The sequence below is a fragment of the Enoplosus armatus genome, chromosome 5 (genome assembly GCF_043641665.1).
Source record: "Enoplosus armatus isolate fEnoArm2 chromosome 5, fEnoArm2.hap1, whole genome shotgun sequence".
Classification (NCBI taxonomy): domain Eukaryota; kingdom Metazoa; phylum Chordata; class Actinopteri; order Centrarchiformes; family Enoplosidae; genus Enoplosus; species Enoplosus armatus.
The window spans coordinates 11,602,068-11,627,061 of record NC_092184.1 but is presented as its reverse complement, the minus strand read 5'-3'; the positions used below and the strand labels follow the sequence as shown (position 1 = coordinate 11,627,061).

Genomic DNA, 24,994 nt, shown 5'->3' with positions numbered 1-24,994 from the left:
TTGTTTTCTTTATTGATTGCTGTTTAAAAGACTAAACAGTAACTTTTGATTGTCCAAACAGAAGGTAAAGCAACAAAGTTAGTTCTGGACACAGTGACCATTTATGGGAATATCCCTTTTCTGATCATTGAGAGGAATGAAACTCAATAATGAATCAATGAGAGGAATCTGTTGAATCATGCATGTAACACGGGATATGTGTGTTCACTGCAGAAAATAATCCTGAAGTTGTTTTTCTTGGGCAGTGCCACTGGTCCCCGCTGCATTCAAATTTTAGAAACACTTCATGTTCCCTCCCTGCCCTTTGGCAACACAGTCTGCCCCAACAGAGCTGTAAAACGAATAGTTTTGTTGCGTAAGAGATTATCTCAACTGTTATTACTTATCTTTTCTCCGCCCTGGTTTGTAGGAAATCTAATTCCATCAGAAAAAAAAGAGAAACCATCTCTCCTGTGGTCTGATGAAGCAACTGTCATTTGTGTGTGTCGCTGTGGAAACAGACTTTATACTTACAGGCTGGTTGAAGGTCCAGTCTATAGGCCTTACAGCATGTTCTGGTGTTGTGTCAGCACTTCTGTAACTTTAGGAGAGGGTTGGAGGAGGCTGTGTAGATAATGTGACCTTGTTTTGCCATGCAGCAGTCACAGCACACTATTGCACGTCTCCCCTGACAGTAATTGTGAGAATCTGATGGATGCTCCACCTTCAAAAGGGCTTGGTCATTGACGGTAACAATTCCTCTATGCAGCTGTCTCTTTGGAGTTGTGAAACCCTCCTCACAGCTGTTTGACTAAACAAGAACTCCCTGCCACACAGCTATTGATCATTAGGATCCATAACTTATAACTCATAACTTCAGTTGCATACGCCGTTGAGCCTTCTGCAGAGTAAAGCTCCAGCACTAGTCATGCTGGTTTCTTACAGGCACAACATTTGTTGTACTTGCTTACACTTAAACATGACAGTACTGTATGTATGTGGCGTGCCCAGCTGTGAGGGAGGAGCTCAGAGAGCTGAGTTGCATCACTCAGATGCTGCCTCCTCCATATCTGATCATTACTCTACTCTAAGAAGCCGTCTAGTAGTCCTTCCCAACCTTGTTGGAGAAATTCAACTAAAGAGTAATGTTCCCTTCACAGATTCAGAGGCCTCAAGTTGTAGAACGATCGAACGATAGAAACTGATCCCAAGCCAGTTGCAAAATTGTGATAACAATGTTCAAATGTGTTGTGGAAATATTACTCAGCAGGAGTTTACTGCAGGACTAAAAAAGTCTGGAGAAGAAAAATGGAAAAAGCTTTGGTTTTTAGACACCTTTTTCGATTTTCTTTGATTTCAAACAAGAATATGACCGTCTCCAAAAAAACACAGACGGGAGGGGGAGACAGACAGACTGACACAAACGCCGAGACAAAAATGTGGCAAATTCTGCTGAAAACTGCAAAATACGGTCCAAGTCAAAGACTAGCATTCCTCTCGCATGATACACCACATATATGTTTATCTCCCAGCAACACACACACACACACACACACACACACACACAGCAGCCAGTGCACGCGGAGATCTGAGCTGATGTGGAGCAGCCAGAGGCGCACAGGCGTCATGATCCCTCCGTGGTCATGCATGTAGAAAACAGAGGGAGTAAGTCTGAGGCAGCCTTATCAGTGGTAACCATGTGTGCGCAGTGGGCAGCGTGGATGGAGCTGCATCCTCGCGCTCGCGGCCGTCGAGGAAAGAAAAAAATCAAAGAAAAAAACAAACAGGCGAACGGTATTGTATCTGTCGCCACACCCATCACATAAAGCCAGACACGGCGCGGTAACGGGGAGAAAAAAGAGCGTTTTATGTCGGTGACAGCGACATGACAACAGCCGAAGGCTATGGGTGAGTGACAGATGAGTCACACACATCCACCAGCGTCCCCCCTCTTTTTCATCAGATACAGAAAACCTGCGGCATAAATAGCCGAATGGTGCCAATATTCACATGACGAATAGTGCATAAAGCCCGTGTGTGTGTGTGTGTGTGTGTGTGAGTGTATGATGGGCGGTGATGGTGCACGTGGGGCCAGTTTAGGAGAGGTATTTGAAGATGTGGACACGTCTCCCTCTCTCTCTCCCTCTCTCTCTCTGTCAATGCGCATGATACTGCGGTTCCACTATACTATGGCACGCTCCAACTCACCTTGAATCGGCGCACGGCCGCTCTCCTGTCATTCGGGTGCGGGGCCGTACGGAGAACCAATACACGCCCCAAAGCCTCAATCAGCAGCCAATCCAATGACAGAAGAGGCGGACCTGTGGATGCATTCTCACACTTGGTTTCACTATGCGCTCGTAAAACGGCTCCGTCTACTACAAACGCGGCGGTGCAGGTGCTCTGTCTCTTCGGGAGAGGATGCGGATGGAAGGACGGGGGAGGGAAGGGATGAAGGGAAACGCCGCGAGGAAAGAAAATAGGATATGAAAAGGGGCTTTTGCTAAGAGACCGTGAGGTGCAAGGTCGAATATGAGAGATTGGTTGAACGGGGCACTTTGCGTGGTAATAGCTGGTCGGCAATAGTACTATGATTTGGTATGTGGCCACTCTGATAGCAAGTGTATTCAGCACCAGAGGAACGGCCGCTCAAGGTGAGTTGAAGTGCAATATATCTTGTGCCGCACATATGATGTCTGCTGTCTCCGTGTGCTGCTGCTTTTTGCAATCGCATGACATTTATTTTATATGTTAGGTCAGATGAACTGTGGGGGCTATTTCATTCTAACAAATGGCTGCATATCCAACATGTCACGTGAAAGTTCAGCCCTGGGTAAATCGTATCAGGGAAACAACAATTTGTCTTGAAATGGCCTCATGTGCATGATATGTGAGGCAGGATCCTCCTCATGTCTGTGATACAAATGCTTTCAGTCCAGACTGATTGACAGAGGTAGCTTGGATGGTATGGCTGCTGCTGCCGGGCCTGTGCTGTGTTATCTATGAGGCTCATTTGTGGGATTAAACAACGAGCACATTGGAAATACAATGGGGGGGGGGCTTTGTATCATAGCAAGCAGTCCCGTTTGAGTTCTCCAGAGAGGGGTGTGACCGTCTCAGCCCTCAAGATGGAAAAGTAACTAAATAATGCATTGCATGTCAGATAAAATGCACTCTTGAATTGATAGAGCCCATTGCTGCATGCATGGGATTCATATGCTGAATCTTACATTGCACATGGATACGGTCACAGTGCTGTGTGTGATGCACAGAGCACATACAGGCTGCAAGGCTCGCCCAGTGCTGATCTAAGTGGTTCATAAACTGGTCATTCCTGGAGCAACAAACTGTACAATATCCCTTTTGTTCTTATTTTTTTTTCCTGAGCACTCTGTATTGACCCATGTACTTACTTAACCTTGCTTTTCCACTCGTGTCCAGATGAGGGAGACATGTGCCAAGCTGTCGCCTGGTAACTGATCCCAATGACCCCACATACCCAGTCAGAACTGGTCTGCTCACAGGTCTGGCTCCTCCTGTGATGAGGTCCGAGCCAAGCACAATGTGACAACTTTCCTCTAATAATGCAGTGAAACACATTTGATTTAGGAGCAGAGAAGCTCTCCGTGGTGTGATTGTTTGAAGCAGAAATTCTCCATTTTATGAAGGCATACATGTGGCTTAATAATATCGACTCAAAAGGTGCTGTCTGGTATCGGCACTGCACTGAAGGTGATTTACTTTTGAACAGGCTTACAGGCTGCACCAGAGAGTCACAAATCACCACGTAGTCTGCTAGTAATTACAAATGAGAGCTGGTCTACTTCTTCTCTTTCTGTGTCCCAGAATATAGTGTCTGGTGCCAGTCTGGTGCCTCACAGAACCACTGAAATGCATGTTAACACCAACTGTGACTCATTTTTCAGCCTCTTTTGCTAATGATAAGGACAACACACCAGCCTGTCATCAGAGTTTAAGGCTTTTTGACAATAATTATGCAGTTTTAATGCCATAAAGGCTTAGTAATATACATGAAATACAGCATAATCCATTGACAGGCTGTTGTCTGAGGAAAGACGTGTAAGGTACCAGATAGGTAAAAGAAGTGTGTTAAAATATGAATATAAAATATTGACTTTGGCATTAGGAGTAGCTCTGTATTTTGGGAAATAAGCTTATTCGGTTTCTTGCTGAGAGTTGCATGAGAAGATCAATACCACTCTCATATCTGTCTGTACAATATGAAGCTGCAACTAGCAGCCAGTTAGCTTAGCTGAGCTTAGCATAAAGACTGGAAACGGGGGAAACGGTTAGCCTGACTGTCCGAATACACAAAAATACACCTAGCAGCACCTCTATAGCTCACTAATTGATACGTTTGTTTAATCCATACACAAACGGCAGTGTAAAAACAACAATTGTTGGTTTTACGGGGTGTTAGGTGCCGGACTATTTCTTGGCCGGGAGCAGTGACTTCCAGGAGTTTTGTCGTCACCATGACAATGCCAAGCAACCAGCAGAGACTCTAGGAAGTCACTCTTCCCGGCCAATCTGTTTTTGCATGGATTAAACAAGTAAAATATGACATGTTAATTAGTGGGCTTTAGAGTAGTAGGTGAACTTTGTTGCTTCTTCATGCTAAGCTAACCAGCTGCTGGCCCCACCTTCATGGTTAACTTGAGAGTGATATTGATCCTCTCATGTAACTCTCAGTAAGGAAGTGAATAAGCATTTTTCCCAACATGTCGAAGTATTCCTGTAAGTAATGGTGATTAGATAAGATGCCATTTTTATACACCTGCTCTGTGATAGTAAGCTGCAAACCACATGCTTTCCTGTTGAAAGCCAAAGCCTAGTTATATGCTTGTCAGCTGTTTTAGCACTTGCCCTCTCCATTGGGAGCCAGTGTGATCCCATCCTGTTGGATTGGATGTCATACTAATGCAATGGTGGTCCTTACCTGACCCAAAAGTACCCATCAGAAAATATTATATTAAAGACAGTTTAATGGGTTTTCCATAGTCAGACTTGGAGGTAAGACCACTGATAACGTGATTTAATACTGTTTTTTCATTGTCTCCCACATGAGAGATACTGGTCAGATTTCAAGGTACAAATGAAAATAAATAAAGGTGGTAATAGGGCAGCTTAATTGAGCTGAGGCTTGGCTCCTTTCTCTTGAATGGTATTTTGTCATAGATGCACTTTGCTCAATGTTACGAATGACCAACGGGCTAATGAGTCTGCAGCTATATGGACAAGCAATGTTTTATTTTCCCTGAAGTGAATCACATAAAAAGAAATGCTTATATTTCCTGGAACAATTAATGTATAATTGTTGTGGAAATTCGCTGTAATGAGGTTGGATTCCACAAAGAGAGAATTGTCTTTCAAGAGTTAACCGTGACATTCAGTCTTTTGCAAAACAATCTCCGTGCTTGTTGGACTGAGAGGTACTGTATGAAGTTCAATGATCGTATTTGAACATACAGCTGTATGTGTCACAAAACAGCCCACATTTGTCAACAGACTAGTCTCGCATAGCCACACTTCGTAGAAAGGTCTGACTCAACCCATTATCATTCTGGTATAGGGGGAAAATGCTCTGGCTTGTTTGTATTTCTTTAAACCAATCACAATCATCTTGGGCGGTGCTGAGCCCGGGATGCAGCGACGGTGCCCTTGCAAAACGGTAACAGGTAGATAGCGGAAGGGGAGGAGAATGCAGACGGAAATAGTTGGCCAATGGCAGACTTATACCAACAACCTACATCTGGTGAGTCAGACTATTCAGAGACTATCTTTCCTCCTCTGCCTCTGTCTGCTGAGAATTAAAAGTTAAAGGCCGAATCCCACAGCTTCGCTTTTTGTAACATTTCACACCCGCTGTAAACTGGTTGTTGAGCATTTTCACATGAAAATAATTTGTCTTGCCAATATTTGCAAGGCTGCAAAAATAACAGTTTTACTGCGAAGAGTCTTAAATAAGACATCACATTAATGTCATTTCAACCAACACCATCAGATAATACTATATGTAGGACATTAGTTATTGTTAGGAGAAGAGTGTTTAATTTGAATGGACTTGTACTGAAACTCACACTGGTCTGCATCTCGCTGTGTGTATGTCCTCAGTTAGAAGTTAGAAACTGTTACATCTTAATTAAGAAATATATCATGATATGATCACGTCATGTTCTTCCCATGCAAAGACATAGTGGGGTGGGCGTGAATGAGTAGCAAAAACCTTGTAAAGCGTTTTGGATTTAAAGCGCTATATAAATGCAGCCATTTACCGTTTACATGGTGGCCATAAAGGTGGCGTCATCTGCAAACAGGTGTTGAAAATGTGAGTGTAGGTTTGTTTATCAATGTACATGGAATAGATTGAAATCCATCTGATGATTAATGTAAAATGAAATGACAGTTTTGATTATCAAATAATTATTGAAGTCATTTAGCATATAAATATGTAAAACATTTGTTGGTAATGGCCTGTCAAATGTGAAGATTTGCTTGCTTTTCCTCATGCCTGCCTGCTGGCCCGGCAAAAAAAAACTAATTTTAGACATCAGTTTTGGCTTTGGTACTGTAAGCATTTAATATCTGTGTGAACTATAACTATCTATAGGAACTATCCACTGATTAAAATGAAAAAAGAATTGCTAGTGAATATCTTAGATGTATACTGACATCCCTGTAGTGAGTTGTGTTCATAGAGAGGCTGTCTGACAAGAAGAGTCCCAGATGCATGAAATGTTTTCATCTTTAAGGGAAATTGAAAGCCTAAATGGGTCAAGTTTAGCTGGGATTATTTGCTGGCTGGCAGCATAGTGTTGAAGGAGGAAGGTGAAGTCAGTGGACAGAATCCAGACATAAAAGCTGAGGGAGTCAAGATTTTTGGAGACAGACTGTCATCTGTGTTGACTGTATCCCCCACTGACAAATTTGCCTTATAAAGGAAACTGAAGCAGGGGTCAACCAGAGAGTATGTCATATCTAAAGTAAGACGTGCTCAAAGGTTGACATGATGATTGGCCTCATGTTGTTCAAATAACCTTGTCCAGCTTTGATGGATGAATGGCTGAAGAATAGACAGGACACGTTCAGGCACAGTATTTAGTGTAGGTCACCCGTGTTTTGGCAGCGCTCAGAGCCCAACACACAATCACTGTAATTATGCACGGAAAACGGAAGAAAATAGACTTGAAGTGTAGAAATATGCCTTGGGTCACGGTTACGCATGTGAGGCAGACAACTGAAAAACGCAGCTGAAACACAGACACGCCTTTTGGGCTTTTTGTTGTTTTGCTGCTGGTGTAAGAAACACCACATTTTCCTGTGGCTGCTACTACATTGTGCTCAGGGTTGTCAGGCAATGGTCAGACAGACAACAGCACTGCGAAATAAAAAGCAGCCCCCTAATTCATTTAATGAATCCATTGCTTTGGGACAAAAAAATCGTTTGGGATAACACAATGCAATGTCAGCTGGCAAGGTGCGGCATTGGCAGGCAGCACATACCTGGAGGATTATTCTGTAACGTAAACTTTATCAAGGGCTGTAAGACCCTTCCTCATAGCATTATAAACCTCTGTGCGGTGTTTTGGCATCTGATAAGCCTTCAAACTCATGGATCTATTACTCACACCGGCTCTTCTGGATCTTATTTTGTCATCTCACCGCTACCTGAAACAACACGACCCCCACCAACGCAGCTCATTGCGTTTGTTTTTTCTTAAATACAGGGCTGTTTTCAGTGTAAACGTGTGGTGAACAGCTTTGATCCCTCCACACAATAAGTTCGCCTGCACCTTGTCAACAATCTCATGAACTTGGCAGTCGTCTTATTCTTGGCAAGTGCTGGAAGTGTTGGGTTTTGCAGTGAGCTGTTGTATTAGCCTGTGGATTAGCTGTTTAATTAAATAATGAATTAAAAAAGGAAAATAAGTTACAACCTTCTAAGGTGAATATTAATTTAATTCATCCAGTTTCACAAACTTTTAGAAATGAATTATAGAAAATTGATGCAGTTAAATTCAGATGTATAAAAAAAATCAGCTTCAGATAGTATAATTAGATAAATCAATTAGATGGATCACTATTTTCAAATATTTACCTCGTACTGTAGGACTCTTTTTATAACCAGTTAACCACATCAGTCAGTGGTTTACACTCATAGCTCAAGTATGAGGAGTCAGTCCCATTAAATGGACAGTCAAAGAAGTTTTCTTGTGCCAAGTGCCCATTGGGGAGGCAACATATGGTCGGGGAGACTCGAGGTTAGTTCAACAAAGTCAACGGTGACTTGGCAACCAATCAAGGTGATGCAAGAGGGACGCTGATGGCAATACAGAAGTAATTAAATGTCATTGGCAAGTGTCGGGGAGCGGTATATTTGAAGGACTATTTTCAGCCTGAGTCGCTGATGGCAGACTGACTCCCCTCTCAGGTCCGGTGCTGGGACTTGCTGGTGTTTCTTTCAGCGTTTGTTGAACTGGCTTTTGGCCAGATGGTGTTCATCTGTAGTTCCCTTCTCGTGAGCCTGCTTCTTGATGTTTCACACGGATCTTGAGCTCCCTCGTGAACCGTGGCTTGGCACACTTGTTCTTGTCACTGGGTTTCTTCTGAAGGCACGCTTCTGCTTCATATATAGAAGCAGACAGTATTTGTGAAGGTGTCAAAACTGCCACTCACATATCTGAGGCCTCCCAGTAGTGCTGAGGCAGTGTCTGAAAGCCCTCCTACTGTCTCTGGAGTCCAGCTTTAGATTGTGGTTCAGATAGACTGGGCTGTCTTCGGTTTTTTGTCTGGATGTTGGAACTGTCTGAGATGTTGTCTGAGGCAGCTTTCCATGAGATGGTTGAGGAAATGTTTTGACAGGAGTGTTTTAATTTGTCTAATATCTGCAGTGTTTTCAAAAGTTTTAATGATATGGGTTAGAGACAAGCTTGTCTCTCTTAAAACATCCGCCTCTGTGCAATTTTGGGATGTTTTATGTTATGACTGCTTTTCTGTATTTGTTAAAAATCATATTGCAAACTTCATAAAACTGCAACAATAGAATAGAAATGTTAGTTTTCTGTAAAAGATCCACTCTTTGGGAAGAACAATCAAAAGTCAGTTTTGGTGGAATTTCCTTTTAAATGTGATTGATGTCAATAAATCACATTTGTCAATTCGTGTCAAGTGGTTTGGCCCTTGACATCTCTAAGAATCAAAGCCCTCTTGACCCCCTAAGAGCTCTTGCGGGCCCTGGCAGTATTGCAGTGTTAACAGCCTGGTGATGGGCACTAAATGATACAGTGCCACAGGGTTGCAGAGGTTGGGTCAGTTCTATTTAAAAGCAATCAATGCTGCAAATTAATACAGGAAATAAAATAACTATACTGTATACTATACTTGAAGAAGGAGGCTGGTTTTAATTTCTGGCTTGATGTGGTTTTCAGTGATTGTATAAATGCTGTAGTGGCCTGGCTGTTTTCTATTTCTTTCTTTCTGTTTTTTTTTTTTTTTTTTTTTACTAATGAGTATCTTTATGTGCTATCACAATTAAAACACGTCACACAGCTCTTCTCCAGTACACCCTGCTGGGCCCCTAATGAAGGCCTCTCCTCCTCCGGGCAGCTGCCTCTGTCTGAGCCGACTGATTTGAATCTTAGGGGACGGCCACGGAGGTTTTTGTACACTGCTGAGTGGACAGTTATGTGTCTATGCTGACATTACTATACGTGTTACTATAGTGACTAAATGAATGGTAAATGATCTCACTTATGTAGCGCTTTTCAACCTTCACAGCTACGTCTCATTCACCTATTCACTCACACATTCACACACGGATGGTGACCAAGCTGCAGTGCAAGGTGCTGGTCTCCATCGGGAGCAACTTAGGGTTCAGTCTCTTGCTCAAGGACACTTTGACATGACGGGGGGGGGGGGGGGGCGGGGATCAAACCCCCAACCCGCTCTAACCAGCTCTAACCCGTGCGACAGTGCTAACCACTGCGCCACCATGCCGCCCAAGACCAGTAACTTGAGAACACGTTGCTCTTTGTAGTACATGATCTCTTGTATGATGCACAATGTATTTTCTATGCTGACCACTGCAGTGAATGGATTAGTATCAGGTTGTATTGGGCGGTATAGCATCTCTGACCCGTGTCTGAGGTCGAGACCGAGGCCGAGACCTCATCATATTTCCCTGTCATTCAATCACTGATGGTTTTTGCCAGTAGTAATAAAAAAAAGTACTAATACCACCATGTAAAAATACTCCACTACAAGTAAAATTCCTGCATTAAAAGTGCAACTTAAGTAAATGTCTTAGCTGCAAAATATAAAGTATCAAAAGAAATTATGCAAAATATCCCCACTAACAGTGTGACATTCTATTTTACATTATTGGATTAGTATTACTGATGCATTAACATGTGAGCACCATTTCATTTTTGCCATTGGCCGAGTTGGAGGTAATTTAAACTACTTTATATACTGTTATATCATATATTGTAGATTTTTTTTTTTTAAATCTGAGAAGTACCAGTAACCATAGCAGTCGACTAAAAAGTACACACATTTAGTGGAGTGGCAGAATAACGTAGCATACTCAAGTAAAGTATAAGAACCTCAATACTTGAGTAAATGTACGGAGCCACATGCTACCCATATCATCCCAAAAGATCCAACAAATAAAAACAGAAGGTCACTGTAGAGTGTTTACTCACCTGAGCATCAAGAACCAAGACCGAGATCTCAACCAGGACCAGGTCTTACTGGTAGATGACACAACAAGCAGCGCAAAGCCCTCATGCAGCTCATGCAAACAAACTGCTTTTAATAAAACCCCTATTTAAGCTTCTGTTTTCTCAGAGCATCACTAGACGGCACTCACTCAGCTGTCGTTATTAATCTTAATCTTTGTGTCACTTCTGTTCTCACCTGTCCAGTTTTTTAAGTCAAGTATGTGTATTTAACATATTTGCTTGACTGATGCTTTAACTTGCCTGCCAAGCCGTTCTGAAATGATTTGGTGCAACCAGTTCATCATTTTCCAGCAGACATTCGGTACAACTTCATCTCTCTTATTCATATTTTTAACTGCCGTACTTTCTCGCTCACAATCATAAGAGTAAAGCTTAGTAATGAGCTTAGGAAAGGGCCTGTGCTCAAGCTGTGGATGGCAGACTCTCAGTACTGGGCATGTGCCAGCTCTTTCTGGCGATGCCCCCCCCCCCCCCCCCTTCTCTCTCAGCCAGTCCAGTCCCAGCGGAGTCTCCTTGCAAACAAAGCCTGCAGCATTCTGGGAAAGCCAGTTTTTCAGATCATGTGGTTCTGGTTGGATGGACCGTTTCCCAGCCACCAGATCATCATCTCTCTGGAAGCATGCAGTGCTGCTTATAATAATAATAATAATAATGTAAAAATATGATTGTGTTGATCTTATACTCACTGTAGGTCCAGTTTAAGGATCTGTACTGTCTTATCATGCAGCTGAAAAAATAAATATGTGTAGACCTGCGATTACTCAGGCAGTCGACCGATAAACGTACTTAATGATTAAATAGGGAATTCCAACAATGACAAAGCACGAGAAAAACCAATAGTCAATGCTTCTCCGTAAGGTAACTCAGGTTACGCAGTGCAGTTTGCTGAGATCATGATTCAGACTTTGACATTTTCTTTTACTCTTGTTCCTTTCCATACATGGCGTGTCTGGGACTCATGTTGAGACAATGTGCACATGAATTTGCAAAAAAAAAAGTACATTTATTAAGCAACTTAATGAAGTCTGGTTTGATATCAGCCACATTTTCAGTATGATGACATTGCACCTATTGATGGCTACGTAACCAGCCATTGTCGTGACTTTTCACATAATTATACTTTTATCCTGGTCCCAATGTGACATTTGTGTTAGGTGACATACTTCTATGTAACTATTACTGATTAACACATTGGTGCATCTCTGCATTATAATATTTGCTATTGTTTCTTTTGCAATAGAAGGTCTCGGATAACTCCTTTATTGTGGGATGCAACAATATAGTTTTTTCATTAAGATTAAAATGACCTATATTTCCATTTTCCTCTTGCAGTTGGGCAAATAATTGCACTGAAGTCTCTTAGTAGCAAGGGTGGAGGTGGTGTAACGTTGTTATACTGCCATGAAACGTGTAAGGGAGGAGGTTGGGTGGATGGTTTGTTCACGCAAACTGTGTGACTTCCACACTAGAGAATCCAGTTCACAAACTGCAGTGAGATTTTTATCATTAGCCACATTATTTATAGAAATAAGTTTATTTCAAAAGTGTTAAAAAGTGCTTAAAAAGTAGCAAAACAGTGCTTATGATACAAAGAGGAAATGATGCCAATAGTGCTAACGATTTAAGACAAAATGACCTAAAAATTAAATTAACAATACAATAAATTTAACATACGAATAGTGACACACAGAGACGCCTTAACTACAGAAGCAATCCACAAAAGAAACATCGTAATACACTGATTTATTGCAGTATTCATAATGTTCATACTATTTTTGCCTTTTTTCAAAACACTACGACGCTTGCTCGACCGACTCCATCTTCAATCAGGAACATATTTCCTGCATCTGAAAGGAACTCTGCAATCCTGAATGTGTCGCGTCTGTCCTCTATTTTGGGGAAACACATACATGCATCTGCCCAAGAAGTGCTTCTTTCTGCAGACAAGTGTTGAATCCACACTGAGCACACTTATGTTGCTCTGAACTGCAGTTTGAGTGTGTGTACATGAGAGAGTCAGAGAAAGAGAAAGAGGAAGTGAGCGAATGGGAATTATATGGAAGCGGATACGTCGATTGGAAGATGTATGGAGCTCACATGCGACATAGGAGCTCTGAGTTGAATTTCTTCACTCACACTGTTACGTATGATTTATTGATGCTGAATAAACAGTCTCATAACCAGCTGTAATTAGACAAGCCACACGAAAGCACTAATAAGCGCTGTTAGCAGCAATATGCCTCGTTGTGTAATTAATTTAAAACACCTTGGCTAAAGCGTTTATAGAACTCATCTAAAAAATGACTGAATCATGGCTGGATTGAGGAGTCTGTGTGACTTGCAGCTCCTGCCAAAGATGCCCTATAATGTGCACCTCTGGCTGTGCAGTGCCCAGCAATGTTGGTTTGCCCTTTGAGTCTTTGGCAAGCTAAAACCATTTCACACACCTCTCTCTCTCTCTCTGCTGTGTGTTCGAGCAGGTGTCAGCACATCCATTGCATCCCTGACTGAGCATTGCTTGTCTGAGGGAGGAACTTTGCCATTAAAGAGGGCTAAATAATGAAGAGACCAAATCCATCTTGGATTGTCCCTGGACAATAGTAAAAGTAGAGACTCTGAGGTCTTTGTCTTGTCTGCTGAATACAACCTTGTGCAGCATCTGGCAGACAGGACTGGTCTACAGAATATAATGTCAAAGATATAAGACATAAGTTAATAGTTATGTGTAGAGACAGTGTTTCCTCCCAGATGTGTATATAAGAGCGAGCGAGAGGAAACTGGGGAGAAGAGTATTGCCAGTCTGAATACTTGGACAACCAGTAAAAACAAAAAATTGTCCAGCTGGAGTCAGATTCTCAACGCTCACCAGCAGTCAAAATTGTGAGCAAGTTGCTGCTGCTAAGTGAGAGCTCTGAAGTGTTTTGAGTTCAGTAAGGAGAGGTCTGTTGGCAGTATTTGTTGAGGTTAGCAACAGAGAAATATTTTGGCGATTGACCTCCATCTATGTGAAGCATCTTCATTAGTCCCAGATGAAGACCGGAGAGAGGACAGGGTCCCTCGGAGTCTGGACGCTGGTGGAGAGAAGACATCAGGTGGCGGATGGAAACTTTAAGGCAGAAAGATCGTAAGTCAGAATTGTGAATGTGTCGGGAGTTTGACGGCGTTGGAAAGCGGAAGTGACAGAGAAGAGGAAAGAGCAGAAGTTCACCCAGAGAAGAATAAAAGCAGAACGTGAGAGAAAAGATCTATTGAACTTTAGCCAAAGCTTCATACAGTAACACCTGCTGTAAACCTGCAGAAGCATGTGTGTTTTAGGATTCTGGACTCTCCCAATGGTCTGAGTGTCAGCAGATCAGAATCATCATTTAATCGGTCATAAAAACTGCTGGTCTTGAAGCTGCATCTCATTGTGTCGGTGCAGCCGTCACATGATGCCACTTCTCGGTACATTGTCTTTTAACCATACTTCCAACGTGCACTTAATTTTTCCTCCCGCTTCGCGGTTAGCCCGGAATTCTCCTCTGTGGTACCCGACTCCATTACCAGCAGCTAGCTAGATAAAGTAAGCATAACCGTAGCAACGGTGTACAGCTGTGGTCAATCAAAGAATTGCGATACAATTAGTGATGGTCATACGTTGCATGAAGCCACCGGTGTGCAGAGCCGATGCACATCAAAATGTGGTCGATCAAATTCTATGACGTAGTGATGAGAGTTTGTAGTGAAGTAGGGTTCAGACTATAGCTTCATGCTATAACTGCTGAGGTATTAGGTAACATTATAATCATGTATGAATAACCAGCTAAATCCTCAATGTGACACAAAACCAGGATACCAGGTTACATATGAACATACTCTCTATCTAAATTTCTCTTTTTTCCGAGACTGAAAGAGTTTGTACTTTAGTTTCTGTGTATTTGAATTTTACAGACCCAGATGAACACACAGATATGTACACACAGGCATATCCCCTCCACCACACACACACACACACACACACACACACACTCTCAGGCCATTCTCTGATGTGACCTTCAGCACATGCAGGCTGGCATTCAATTACCGCCCTGTCAGTGGCCCATCCAGCCCAGTGGCTGCACGTCCTTGAGACTCTCTCTCCAGCCTCCGTCCAGTCTATATTCCATTACATCCTCCACAGCTCTGTCCAGCACAAAGCGGCTCATATCCTCGTCACTGCGAGGCGCACACACAGTCTGATATATCCTTTACAAAATCTCTAACTGCAGTGAGCGATGGTTATCCTATAAATATTAGATTTTTTAGTTTTACTGGGTGAAATATTGCGCTTGTGTCAAAAACACCCTGCACCAGAAAACCTGAGTCTGAAATTGTCCCTCACTGAACTCCCTCAGTTTTCATATTTTTCCACAATATTGCTCAGCGTGTTATTGGACGTCATTACTGTCAAAACATTTCGGCGGCTCTGCTCTGCCTGATTATTGCCCCAAAAATTGCCTTGAGAGTCTATTTACTGTACAAATCTGGGATCATTACTGAAAGTACAGTGTAGTTCTGGTGTGCTTTTTCGTGCGAGAGCCATTTTCAGCCACTTGCAAAATGCTACAGAGTAGAAATCTCTTGCGAATTTAACCCCGCGTGCCCCCGCTGTTCTGCTGCGATGATTCATCACAGCTGTTTATTGACCTCGAACCGATGCGTCGCATTTGTCTGTGATTTTGTTACATCACATTGTGTATCAGTAAACATTTGTCTTTGGCTGCTTCACTCAGTTCTGAGTATTTGTGCTAATATTGTTTAATTGTCTCATAAAGCACTGATTAAGTCTTCTATAAATAAAATTATTATAATTATTGACTAAATGAAAGGAAAGCTCTCACTAGAGCTGCAACAATTAATTGATTGACAAATAATAGGCAATTACTTTGATATTCGATTAATTTAAGTCATATTTCAAGAAAAAACCCAGATATTCTTTGTAGTTCCAGCCTTTACTCTGAGGATCTTTTCTTTGTTCTTATCTCAGTGTTAAATGGGTCACAAGTTAATTTAATTAATATACTGAACAACAGGCTCACACAGTATTTAGAGATGGTACAGTGCCTTGTCGAGGAGCAGAATAGATTTAGAAAGAAACAGACCTGTGTTGATGACGTAACATCAAATTATTATTAGAACTAGAATTGACAAAGACAAAATACACTTTTGCATGTTTCGTTGGCGTTTGACTGAATTAATAGAGATTTGCTTACTTAAATTTATGGACCTGGACTTTGTATAGTTGCCTAGTTGCTTGTGTCGAGCTCAATGATATGTTCACTGACTGGTTCAACGCACCTTTTGGAGTAAAACAACTGCAATATTTTTGAATGACTTATCTCTACATTAAGGAGGCTTATCCAGGCCAACGCCTGGAATGATATTAAATTGGGTATTTTATTATATGCGGATGATGTTATTTATAGTCTGTAGTCTGACCTGCAGAGTATGTTAAATGTGTTTAGTTTGTGGAGATTAGCAATAAATCAGAGCAAAACACAAATGCATTTCAGAAAGAAAGGTCGGGTAAGAACTATGTTAGTTCATAGAAATACTTTGTTTTTTCTCTTGATGAATTTATGAGGCTGGTTTGAACGTGATGATCTTGGCTGTTCTACATACACAACTTTACAATGCAAGTGTCTCCGCTATACTGAACCAAGCTGCAGGCATATGGGGCTTAAAGGACTCTAAAACTGTAGAAATCATACAGAATAGAGCGATATGATGTTTTCTGGGGGTTCACATATTTGCTCCCAATTATGGCAATTCAGGAAGACATGAGCTGGTACCAGGATCAGTACAGCCAAAATATGAAATGATCCGACTGTGGAATCATCTCATCAAAATGGCTGCTGATAGAATAAATAAGGTGTTTATGTGAGTAAATCACACAGTTATCATGGGTAAAATAACTTGTTTCGTGATGTTGTAAAGCTTTTATTGAAGTTTGAAGAAAAATGGTTTGAAAATATCTCGTCAAGGCCAACCTTATTTATCCAGGAGCTAAAGATCTTTAGTGCCACAGTTGAAAGCTGGTGTTCTTTGACTCTGGTTGGTCGATTCAAAAAAATATTCAGGAGGAAAACTGATAGCGTGAGCTGTGTGATTTGGGTGAAGGGGAAAGTGAGTCCCATCTTCTTTTGTACTGTGCAAATTACGATGATTTGAGAGGGTCAGTTTTCCAGGAAATGGCTGTTTTAATTTTGGCTTGTTTAAGTTTGTTAACTTTGTCTCAAAAGCCTGGAAAAGAAGGCAAGATAGATTATATAATTACTATTCTGATTTCTGTATAGTAAATGTTTTTGTGTGTAATTTATGAATTTAGATTTGATTGTGAAAGATGCTCTAGTTGCTTATTTATACTTGAAGCTCTCTGCTGTTTGGACATGTTTACGCAGCACTCCTACTGGTCCTGACTTGTATGAATTTACGTTGTCTTGTAGTCCCATACTTACTATATGCGTGACACAATAACGACATTTTCAGGTTCACAACATGCTTAACGGAATAGGTATGAAGAAAAGAAACTAAGTTCTGCTACACTAATTTAAATTCTTATCTCCAGTCTTTGCTTTTTATTGTATATCTATATACAATGCTTTCTATTGTAAATCTGATAGTTTTACCTCTTTGCGCCTTCAAATGTTTTCAAATGAGACAATCTGACAGATTTGGAGGTCAAAACTTGTAACTTATAGACTTCTGACGCCTGTGAAGCCAGGTCACAAGTAGACACTGCTTTATTTGAAACCAAAAGGGCTGGGAGACACACGTCTTATATGATGGTAAATTGATTATCTTTGCGTTTTGGACTTGTTGTTGAAGATCTCACCTTCGGCTTCAGGAAATTGTTGCATTTTAGCATTTATTATGACATTTTATAGGCCAAATGATGACTCTATGAATCAGTAATGAAAATCATTGTGAGTTGCAGCCCTACCTCTCACTCTGACTAGGAGAAACTGTGGTACTGCCAGTTTAGCCCATGCCAAACAATGAGGAATGATTCCCTCTGTATTTGGTTTTGTACATGAACCGCCTGCCATATAGATGATTTATCTGACAGGTGACTGAATTGTTACCCTTCAGGAATTCATGATCATAGCAGTAAATCCGCTGTGTCCCGAGGAAAGATACATAAAACATATTGCTCTCCTGGATTTATTAGCTGTCTGATTTATGCAGATCTTACTCAACAGATTTCTACCTCTGTGTATTCGGAGGGTTTCAACTTCAGTTGAGTTAAGTTGACATTTACAGTGCAAAAGCAATCATGAGTTGCCATCATCTCTTAACTGTATTGATGCCTTTATATCTACAGCACTGTTTATTTGGAAGATCTTAAGCGTGGACCCTTGTATCACATTTATGTCTTGTTGAGAGCATGAATATTTTCCCCTGAATAAGCCCCCATAAACCCCACCGGGTCACCGTGTCTCCATTAAGGAAATGAAAAAGGCAAAAAGCGGTGACCAAGCCTGTGCTGATTGTCCCCTCATGAGGATCCCATAAAGGAATTGGAGAATTATTAGCCCTCCAATATATTATCTCAAGTCTTTAAAGTCTACTCTCTGTCCGAGACAAGCTCCCACCAGGATCCAAAAATAATGCCAGCCAGAAACCAGAGCTGCTAAACTTCTGTAACCTGAACCATCTGCAGAGAAAACAATGGATTTCAGCAGCCTGCACAGTCGTGCCACGCGGGTTTGAGCCTGTGCTTCATGTCAAGTGACTCTACTTACTCAAACCAAACAATGTATCCAGTGTGTTTCATTATGGATGGGAGCCTGTTTTCTGCTGGAAAGCCATAGAGCACAAGTGCCGGACCCATAAGTAAAGACAAAAGACACTCAAAGCCTCTACCGTAATTTGTTATCCGACACCCTGGTCGGGTACACATACGTGTGTCCTGAAAATCCACAACAGCCGTTCCAGACTGGGTTCAGAATATCTTTGAGCTCTGTTTACGGTGACAAACCTTTTCATTGCTTGCTCTGACAAGTCACTGTTTCTGACCGCTCTGCACCTGGAAAACTCTCATGCCGAAAAGCCTGTTGCGTTACTATGACAACCATCTAAGCTGCGGCATAACAGGGCTTTTGATGTGGCTATTTTGAATTGCCTGTATCTTATGTTTTGATATGTTTTGAAATGGTAATATTCAAATTACAGCCCAGCTAACACTGATTACACTCTCACGTCTGTATAATAAATATGAAGCTACAGCCAGCAGCCGGTTAGCTTAGCTTAGCATAAAGACTGGGAACAATTATTCACACAACCCCAGTAAAATTGCTTTTTGTTTTAACACTTTGTTTGTTGTACGAACTAAACAAACAAGTTATAAATATAAATATATGTAAATTAGTCTTAATGCTAAGCTAACTGGCTGCTGTAGCCTTTATATTTCACAGACAGAAATAAGATTGGTATCCATGTTCTCGTCTAACTCCCAGCAAGAAAGCAACTTTTCCCAAAATGTTGAACCCTTGCTTTAACGCACCCTTGTTGGGATTCCCTGATCAAGAATTCAAATTTGGTGGGCTTTTTCTTGAGAGCATTTAACAAGAAAATTCAGAGCATATGCCTCGGTGCAAGCGCCGCATGGGGTGTTGAAAGGGGTTATTATAATCTTTTTTAAAGGTGTTATAAATGAGGCTGCAATGGAGCGTGCTCAGGTGTGAATTTCAGGCTTTTTGCAAGCCTGAAAGGATTAGTTTAGCAGATTTCTGATTTTGTTTTGCTTATAACTGGATGGGACAGGTTTCCTCAGAAGCGCATTAAAAGGTCATGTTTTGTACAGGTTGCAGGGCAGAGCGTCATGCCCACAGAAGCTCTCTGCGTCAATCTCCTCCTCTCTCGTTCACTCTCAGCAAATCTATGCATTTTGACACGCTGCACTGTGCTTGATCAAACGCTGACTCCCACTCAGTTTCATTTTAATGAAAAACGCTGCTTTATTACCGGCATGATTTAGATGGCCCAAATTAGTACAAGTGGTGTCGTTCTTCTGATGCACAGCCTCTGTGGCTTGTAGTTGTCAATCAGCTCCCCTATGAGATTTCTTACTTGTAACATTTACAGTGTGTTTGTTGGGCATTAATCCTGTTATAGTATTAGTATTCAGACTCGTGCAGTTTCTTGTATTCTCGTGCTGGTCTATCAGAGACCTACAGGGGCTGTTGAATGGTCATGTGGGGTTCATTGAGTCATGCACATGCGTTTCATTAGGTTTGTGTCACTCATTAGAGCTCAGGGTAGCATGGCATAGCTGTTTTTCCATTCTTAACAAAGAGGCACAATAGCAAAGCAGATTCCAGGACTGAGGCCCGTAACTGGCAGACCACATCTCCACTTTAAAAAGTGTAATTTGATTAAATCTGCTCTGTTTCAGTCCAGAATCTGTGCTGGCTGAAATGCACAAAGTGGATTAACTCTGTCACAGGATGATGCAGATTAAACTGGTAAACACAATCACTAAGTGATGCATATGGCCTTTAGGGGAAGGAGTTATAGCTTTATTTTTCAGCCACAAGAACTGGGTGAAAATATTTGGCTTTTGATTTCAGCGTGCACAGCTGAAAGGCATAGTGCTCGCAGGTCATGTAACGTTTCCATTTCAACATGGAGCAGAGAAACGTCATTACAGTGCTGCTTGAGCCTGTTATACCTCCAAGTACCAACGTATTTGTTCTTCTTGTAAAAAAATTAGTCCCTGCTAATGCAAATGATACTGCTAATGAAAGCGTTCAGTTATTCAGCTGGTGTTTCTCTGGAGTGATACGTCAGCATGTCTCTTGATCCCTGAAGCGATTTTCCCCCTGGGCGAGGGCGGGTAGTCATGCTTGCTCTGACGGTGGAGACACAGCCAGTTCAATGAAAGCGGGGGTGGCAGCTGGAGAAAATCCATTCCCAGAGTGAGCGTTCTGCTGAGGCAGGTATGCCGACCTTTCAGTCATCTGATAGGTCAACTCTCGGCAGCATGCCTGGACATTCATGGCTAAACGCCAGGCCTGGTGGTGCTCATAGTAAAGCTTATCTGAGCAGCAGCCAGCTATGATCAATGGAACCCCTTGGCAGCTCGTTTATAGTACAGTATGGCACAACCACAAAACACTCACCAACAGATGCAGGTGACAGATGATGATTGGCTGTTCTGTGGAAGGATGATGAAAGGGAGAGGGTTTACCCATGTGCATGGTGCCATCTCGATGTAGGCCATGAGCAAGATGTACTTTTAATGCATTGTGCATTAGTTTAGCCGATCACTTTTAATTGCCACCCAATTACTGTTTGTAAATTAGTCTTGGGTGACATGGATGAGATTTTTCTGCTTTGTCTGCAGGAATTCTGTGCCGGCATCTTGTTCTCTTGAATGTTAGACTTCAGCCCTGATGAGATAAGCATTAAATGCCTTGTTTGTGGTAAATGCTGCTTCTTCTTCCTCTCAGGTGCCCACGGAGTGAGAGAGGAGCCCCGGTTTGTGACGGCGCGCGCCGGAGAGAGCGTGATCCTGGGGTGTGACGTGTCCCCTCCCCTGGACGGCCAGCAGCCTCCCTATGTGGTGGAGTGGTTCAAGTTTGGAGTGCCTATTCCCTTCTTCATCAACTTCCGCTTCTACCCTCCTCATGTGGATCCAGAGTACACTGGTGAGACGAAAGCTGTTCATCTGTAACAGATTTCATTTTTAAAACTTTTGAATTAATGAGCATTTGGATGCATGTTTGGATGAATCAGGATCAAGATCTTTTTAGCCAAGCACAGTAAATCCACATTACTTATTCTTGTTGATACAAAGTTTCACAGTACACGATGATAAACAGTGACCATAAAAGATAGTAGGATGTCATCACATCACACACAAAGGGGGACTAAAATACATATAATCCACTTACTCTAAGAATACACTTATAATACTTTTAAGGATTAAATACAGATTTAAAGGAGTAGTTTAAAGCATTAAGCTTTAAGACTGGAAACAGAGGGAAACAGCTAGCCTGGCTCAAAAATCCGCCTACCAGCACGTCTAAAGCTCGCTAATTAACACGTTATAACTTGCTTGTTTAATCCATACTACAAACAAAGTGTTAAAACAACAAGTTGCAGTTTTACGGGGGGTTTGTGACTAACTATTTCTTTGCCTGGAGCAGTGACTTCCTGTTGTCTGTTCCCAGTCTTTATGTTACGCAAGCTAACTTTTAAATTAAATTAAACATACAACATATACATCACATGTTCCCCGTTTCCAGTGTTTATGCTAAGCTAAGCTAGCGGCATATTTACCATACAGAAATGATAGTGGTATCGACCCTCTCATCTAACTCCCAAAAAAAAAAAAAAATGTTTCCCAAAATGTCAAACTATTACTTTAAACTACAGCAACAATAACAGAGTATATCATTTTGTGTCGTTGAACCTCATTTCAGTGAAGATGTTATCCACCAACCAGGTTACATTGTTGTCTGTCAGATTATATGTTAAAGCACCATCAGATCACGGCAAATTCCTTGTAATGTTTGTTACTTGGCAATAAACAGTTTCTGATTCTGATTCTGATTCTACATGAACACATATTATTTGCTAATGTTAGATGGCATCGGTATTATCAACCAGGCATGTAATAACTGACCAATATTTCCCCCATAGCAGAGTATGAAGCATGTCCCAAACCATGGTAAATCTACCTTTGTGAGTCTATCAAACTGATGGATCTATTACTTGAACAACATTACAGATTTTAGCTTTAAGGGTCCTGCATAACTTGAATCATTCTGTAAACATTTCTATGATTATGCAGTATAAAGATTTCCCTACATTGCTGCAGACCCAATTACAAGCTTACCGGTTACCAGTTAAATTCATTGCAGTGCAAAAGTGCTGCGTACATGTACCTCCCAATCCTATTTCATTGAGAAGATTGTCCTGCAATTTCTGCGTGATCCAGTGTGTTTTCCCTCAGAATGGTACTTCAGCTGTTTGGGCTTAAAGTATAAGGTATGGTACAGTACACTGAGGCCTTTAAGTACCAAGAGAAAGTCTTGGCTGCCTCTGCTCCGTTCCTGTTCTTGAACTGCACTTCTTTCTGTTCTAACATGGCGTTCAGGGCTGTGCAGCGGCATCTGCTGCCTCTGAGTGCATAGAGGGAAATAACTGTGTCTCAGCAATTTATGACTGCATTGTACATACATTCTTTCCTACACACTCTAGTGACAATGCAGCACAGAGCACGTATAGTATAGAGTCAATACAGTGTATTAAAAAACACTACATGCTGTACATATAGAACGGGGGTTTAAAAAGAAAAGTAATCTAATGAAAATAAAGCATGAAAATCTTTTATGACGCTACAACCAACAGATTAATGGTATTCAATTGAAAAATGAGTTACAAGATTTATTAAACCCGCATTAAGTGATTGTTAAAACACAGAAAACATACTGTGTTCCCACCCTCATTGATATAAATGGGGTGGAAATAATAGAAATACCTTTCAGTATAACGCACTACAATTCAACAGCAGCACAATCTGCAGCCTCCAAAATGACCATGAAGGTGAATCAACACGTCTTTTAAACAGTTTCAACAGAAATGGCACATTATAGATTTCATGAATGGAGGATTTATTGCAGGATTGTTTCATTAGACTGCGTTAGTTTTAACTAAGTGTATTATGTTTAGTTGATATTATGAAATTGTTCATTTAAGCTCTCTGCAGATATGGATCATTCATTTGGAGTCATATTTCTGGCCACCTGGTGAATTTAAGTCCAAAATTCACTCTCTTTTAGCTCTGTGTTTGGTCTCTACCAACTCCTGAGGGAAATATCTGACTCTTTAGGTGCTAAATGCTCCACTTGTTCACCAGTAGTGTAGTTTTTAGAGTTCATTCACTGAAAGTAGCTGCCTGTTGTGGCCAAAAGCGACGCTATGAGAGCGGTGAGACTGAACCAGAACAGTAAAGTTGTGTGCCGTAAAATCAAAGCAGTGAAATGAAAAATGCTGTAAAGCTCCGCAGAGTTGAAGCGAACTGCACAGTCACGTGATAAGCGACCCTTTTCACATTTGATCCATTGTTAATATAATATAAAATAAAAATATAAAAATGTTGACTATAGCAGCTTTAGAATTAGGATAATGCTATATATTTGATAAACCCATGTGTTTTCCTTGACATTCATCACAGCCTCACACAACCTTGAAATCTCCCTCTCCTGGCTTAGACAATGTGTTTGCCACTGCCTTCACACAGATTACTTGCAGCAGGAAATTGGTTCTTCTGATGTTGCTTCAGTGTCTGGGACAAGATGGCGAGCTGTCAGAACGGGGTCAGCATTATCCCTTCCTGTTCCCACCTCTTTACCAAGTACAAAACCCCTGCCTGGCCTGGTAATATGCTGTGAAATAAAGGAAAAGCATGGCTTGTCGAAAAGCCGGAGGATTCATCTCCCTTGTGAGAGTGTCCTAAATGTGGACATAACAGATTTGTCAGATTTTCATTTATATAAATAGAGTGAAAATGGTGTAAATAATATTGAATTCACTGAAATTCCTCCCTGTGGGATTTTTAAGCAGGGTCATCACTGCAAAGACGACTTAATGGCAGTGACTGACTGTCTGGGGAACCCTCCTATTAGTTTTGTGGTGGCTACAGTAGATACTGCAGCTGCTGGAGTGTTTCATTGTTTACTGTAACATCCTGACTAGCAGCAGGATATGAACGAACGCTGCTTTTCAAACAGCATCCACTGTTGCTCACTTGGGCTCAAGTGGGCCTCTGCCATGTGGCGTCAAGTCCACTGTTGAGGAATTACCAGTGAACAGATGCAACATGAATATGGCCGGTGTCATTACATAGATTAAAGTTCGTTCTGGGGATTGCATGTGCATGGTGACAGTGTGATAATGACACTGGACTGTAGTTTACGAGATACTCTTTGGGGCCGTGCGGTCTCAGAGCTCATTTGGACTATTCCCATGAATTGTTATCACTCAATATGAATAACTAAATGTGATATTATTCCATCACACAGCTGCAACCAAAACAGAGTGGATTATCCATGAATACTGTACGTACAGAATGGACAAATCCAAATATTGCAGAGGAGTGCAGATTGCAGATTTCAGTGACAGTAAATCCATCTATGGGTCAATCATTTTGTCTGGGTCAGTGAGCATTACCATTGTTCACTTTCCAGTCTTGCTAATTGTTAAGAGACCTACAGTATATTCAT

The 24,994-nt window shown here is 41.5% G+C and overlaps 1 protein-coding gene across 1 annotated transcript in view; it reads left to right on the top strand.

Moving 5' to 3' along the window:
- Positions 1-2,569: 2,569 nt before the first annotated feature.
- Positions 2,570-24,994, top strand: part of igsf9ba (immunoglobulin superfamily, member 9Ba) — a 64,591-nt gene continuing 42,166 nt past the window's right edge. The window contains exons 1-2 of the mRNA XM_070906179.1: positions 2,570-2,633; positions 21,215-21,412. Coding sequence (XP_070762280.1) covers positions 2,570-2,633; positions 21,215-21,412 — 262 coding nt within the window. The remainder of the gene's footprint in view (positions 2,634-21,214; positions 21,413-24,994) is intronic.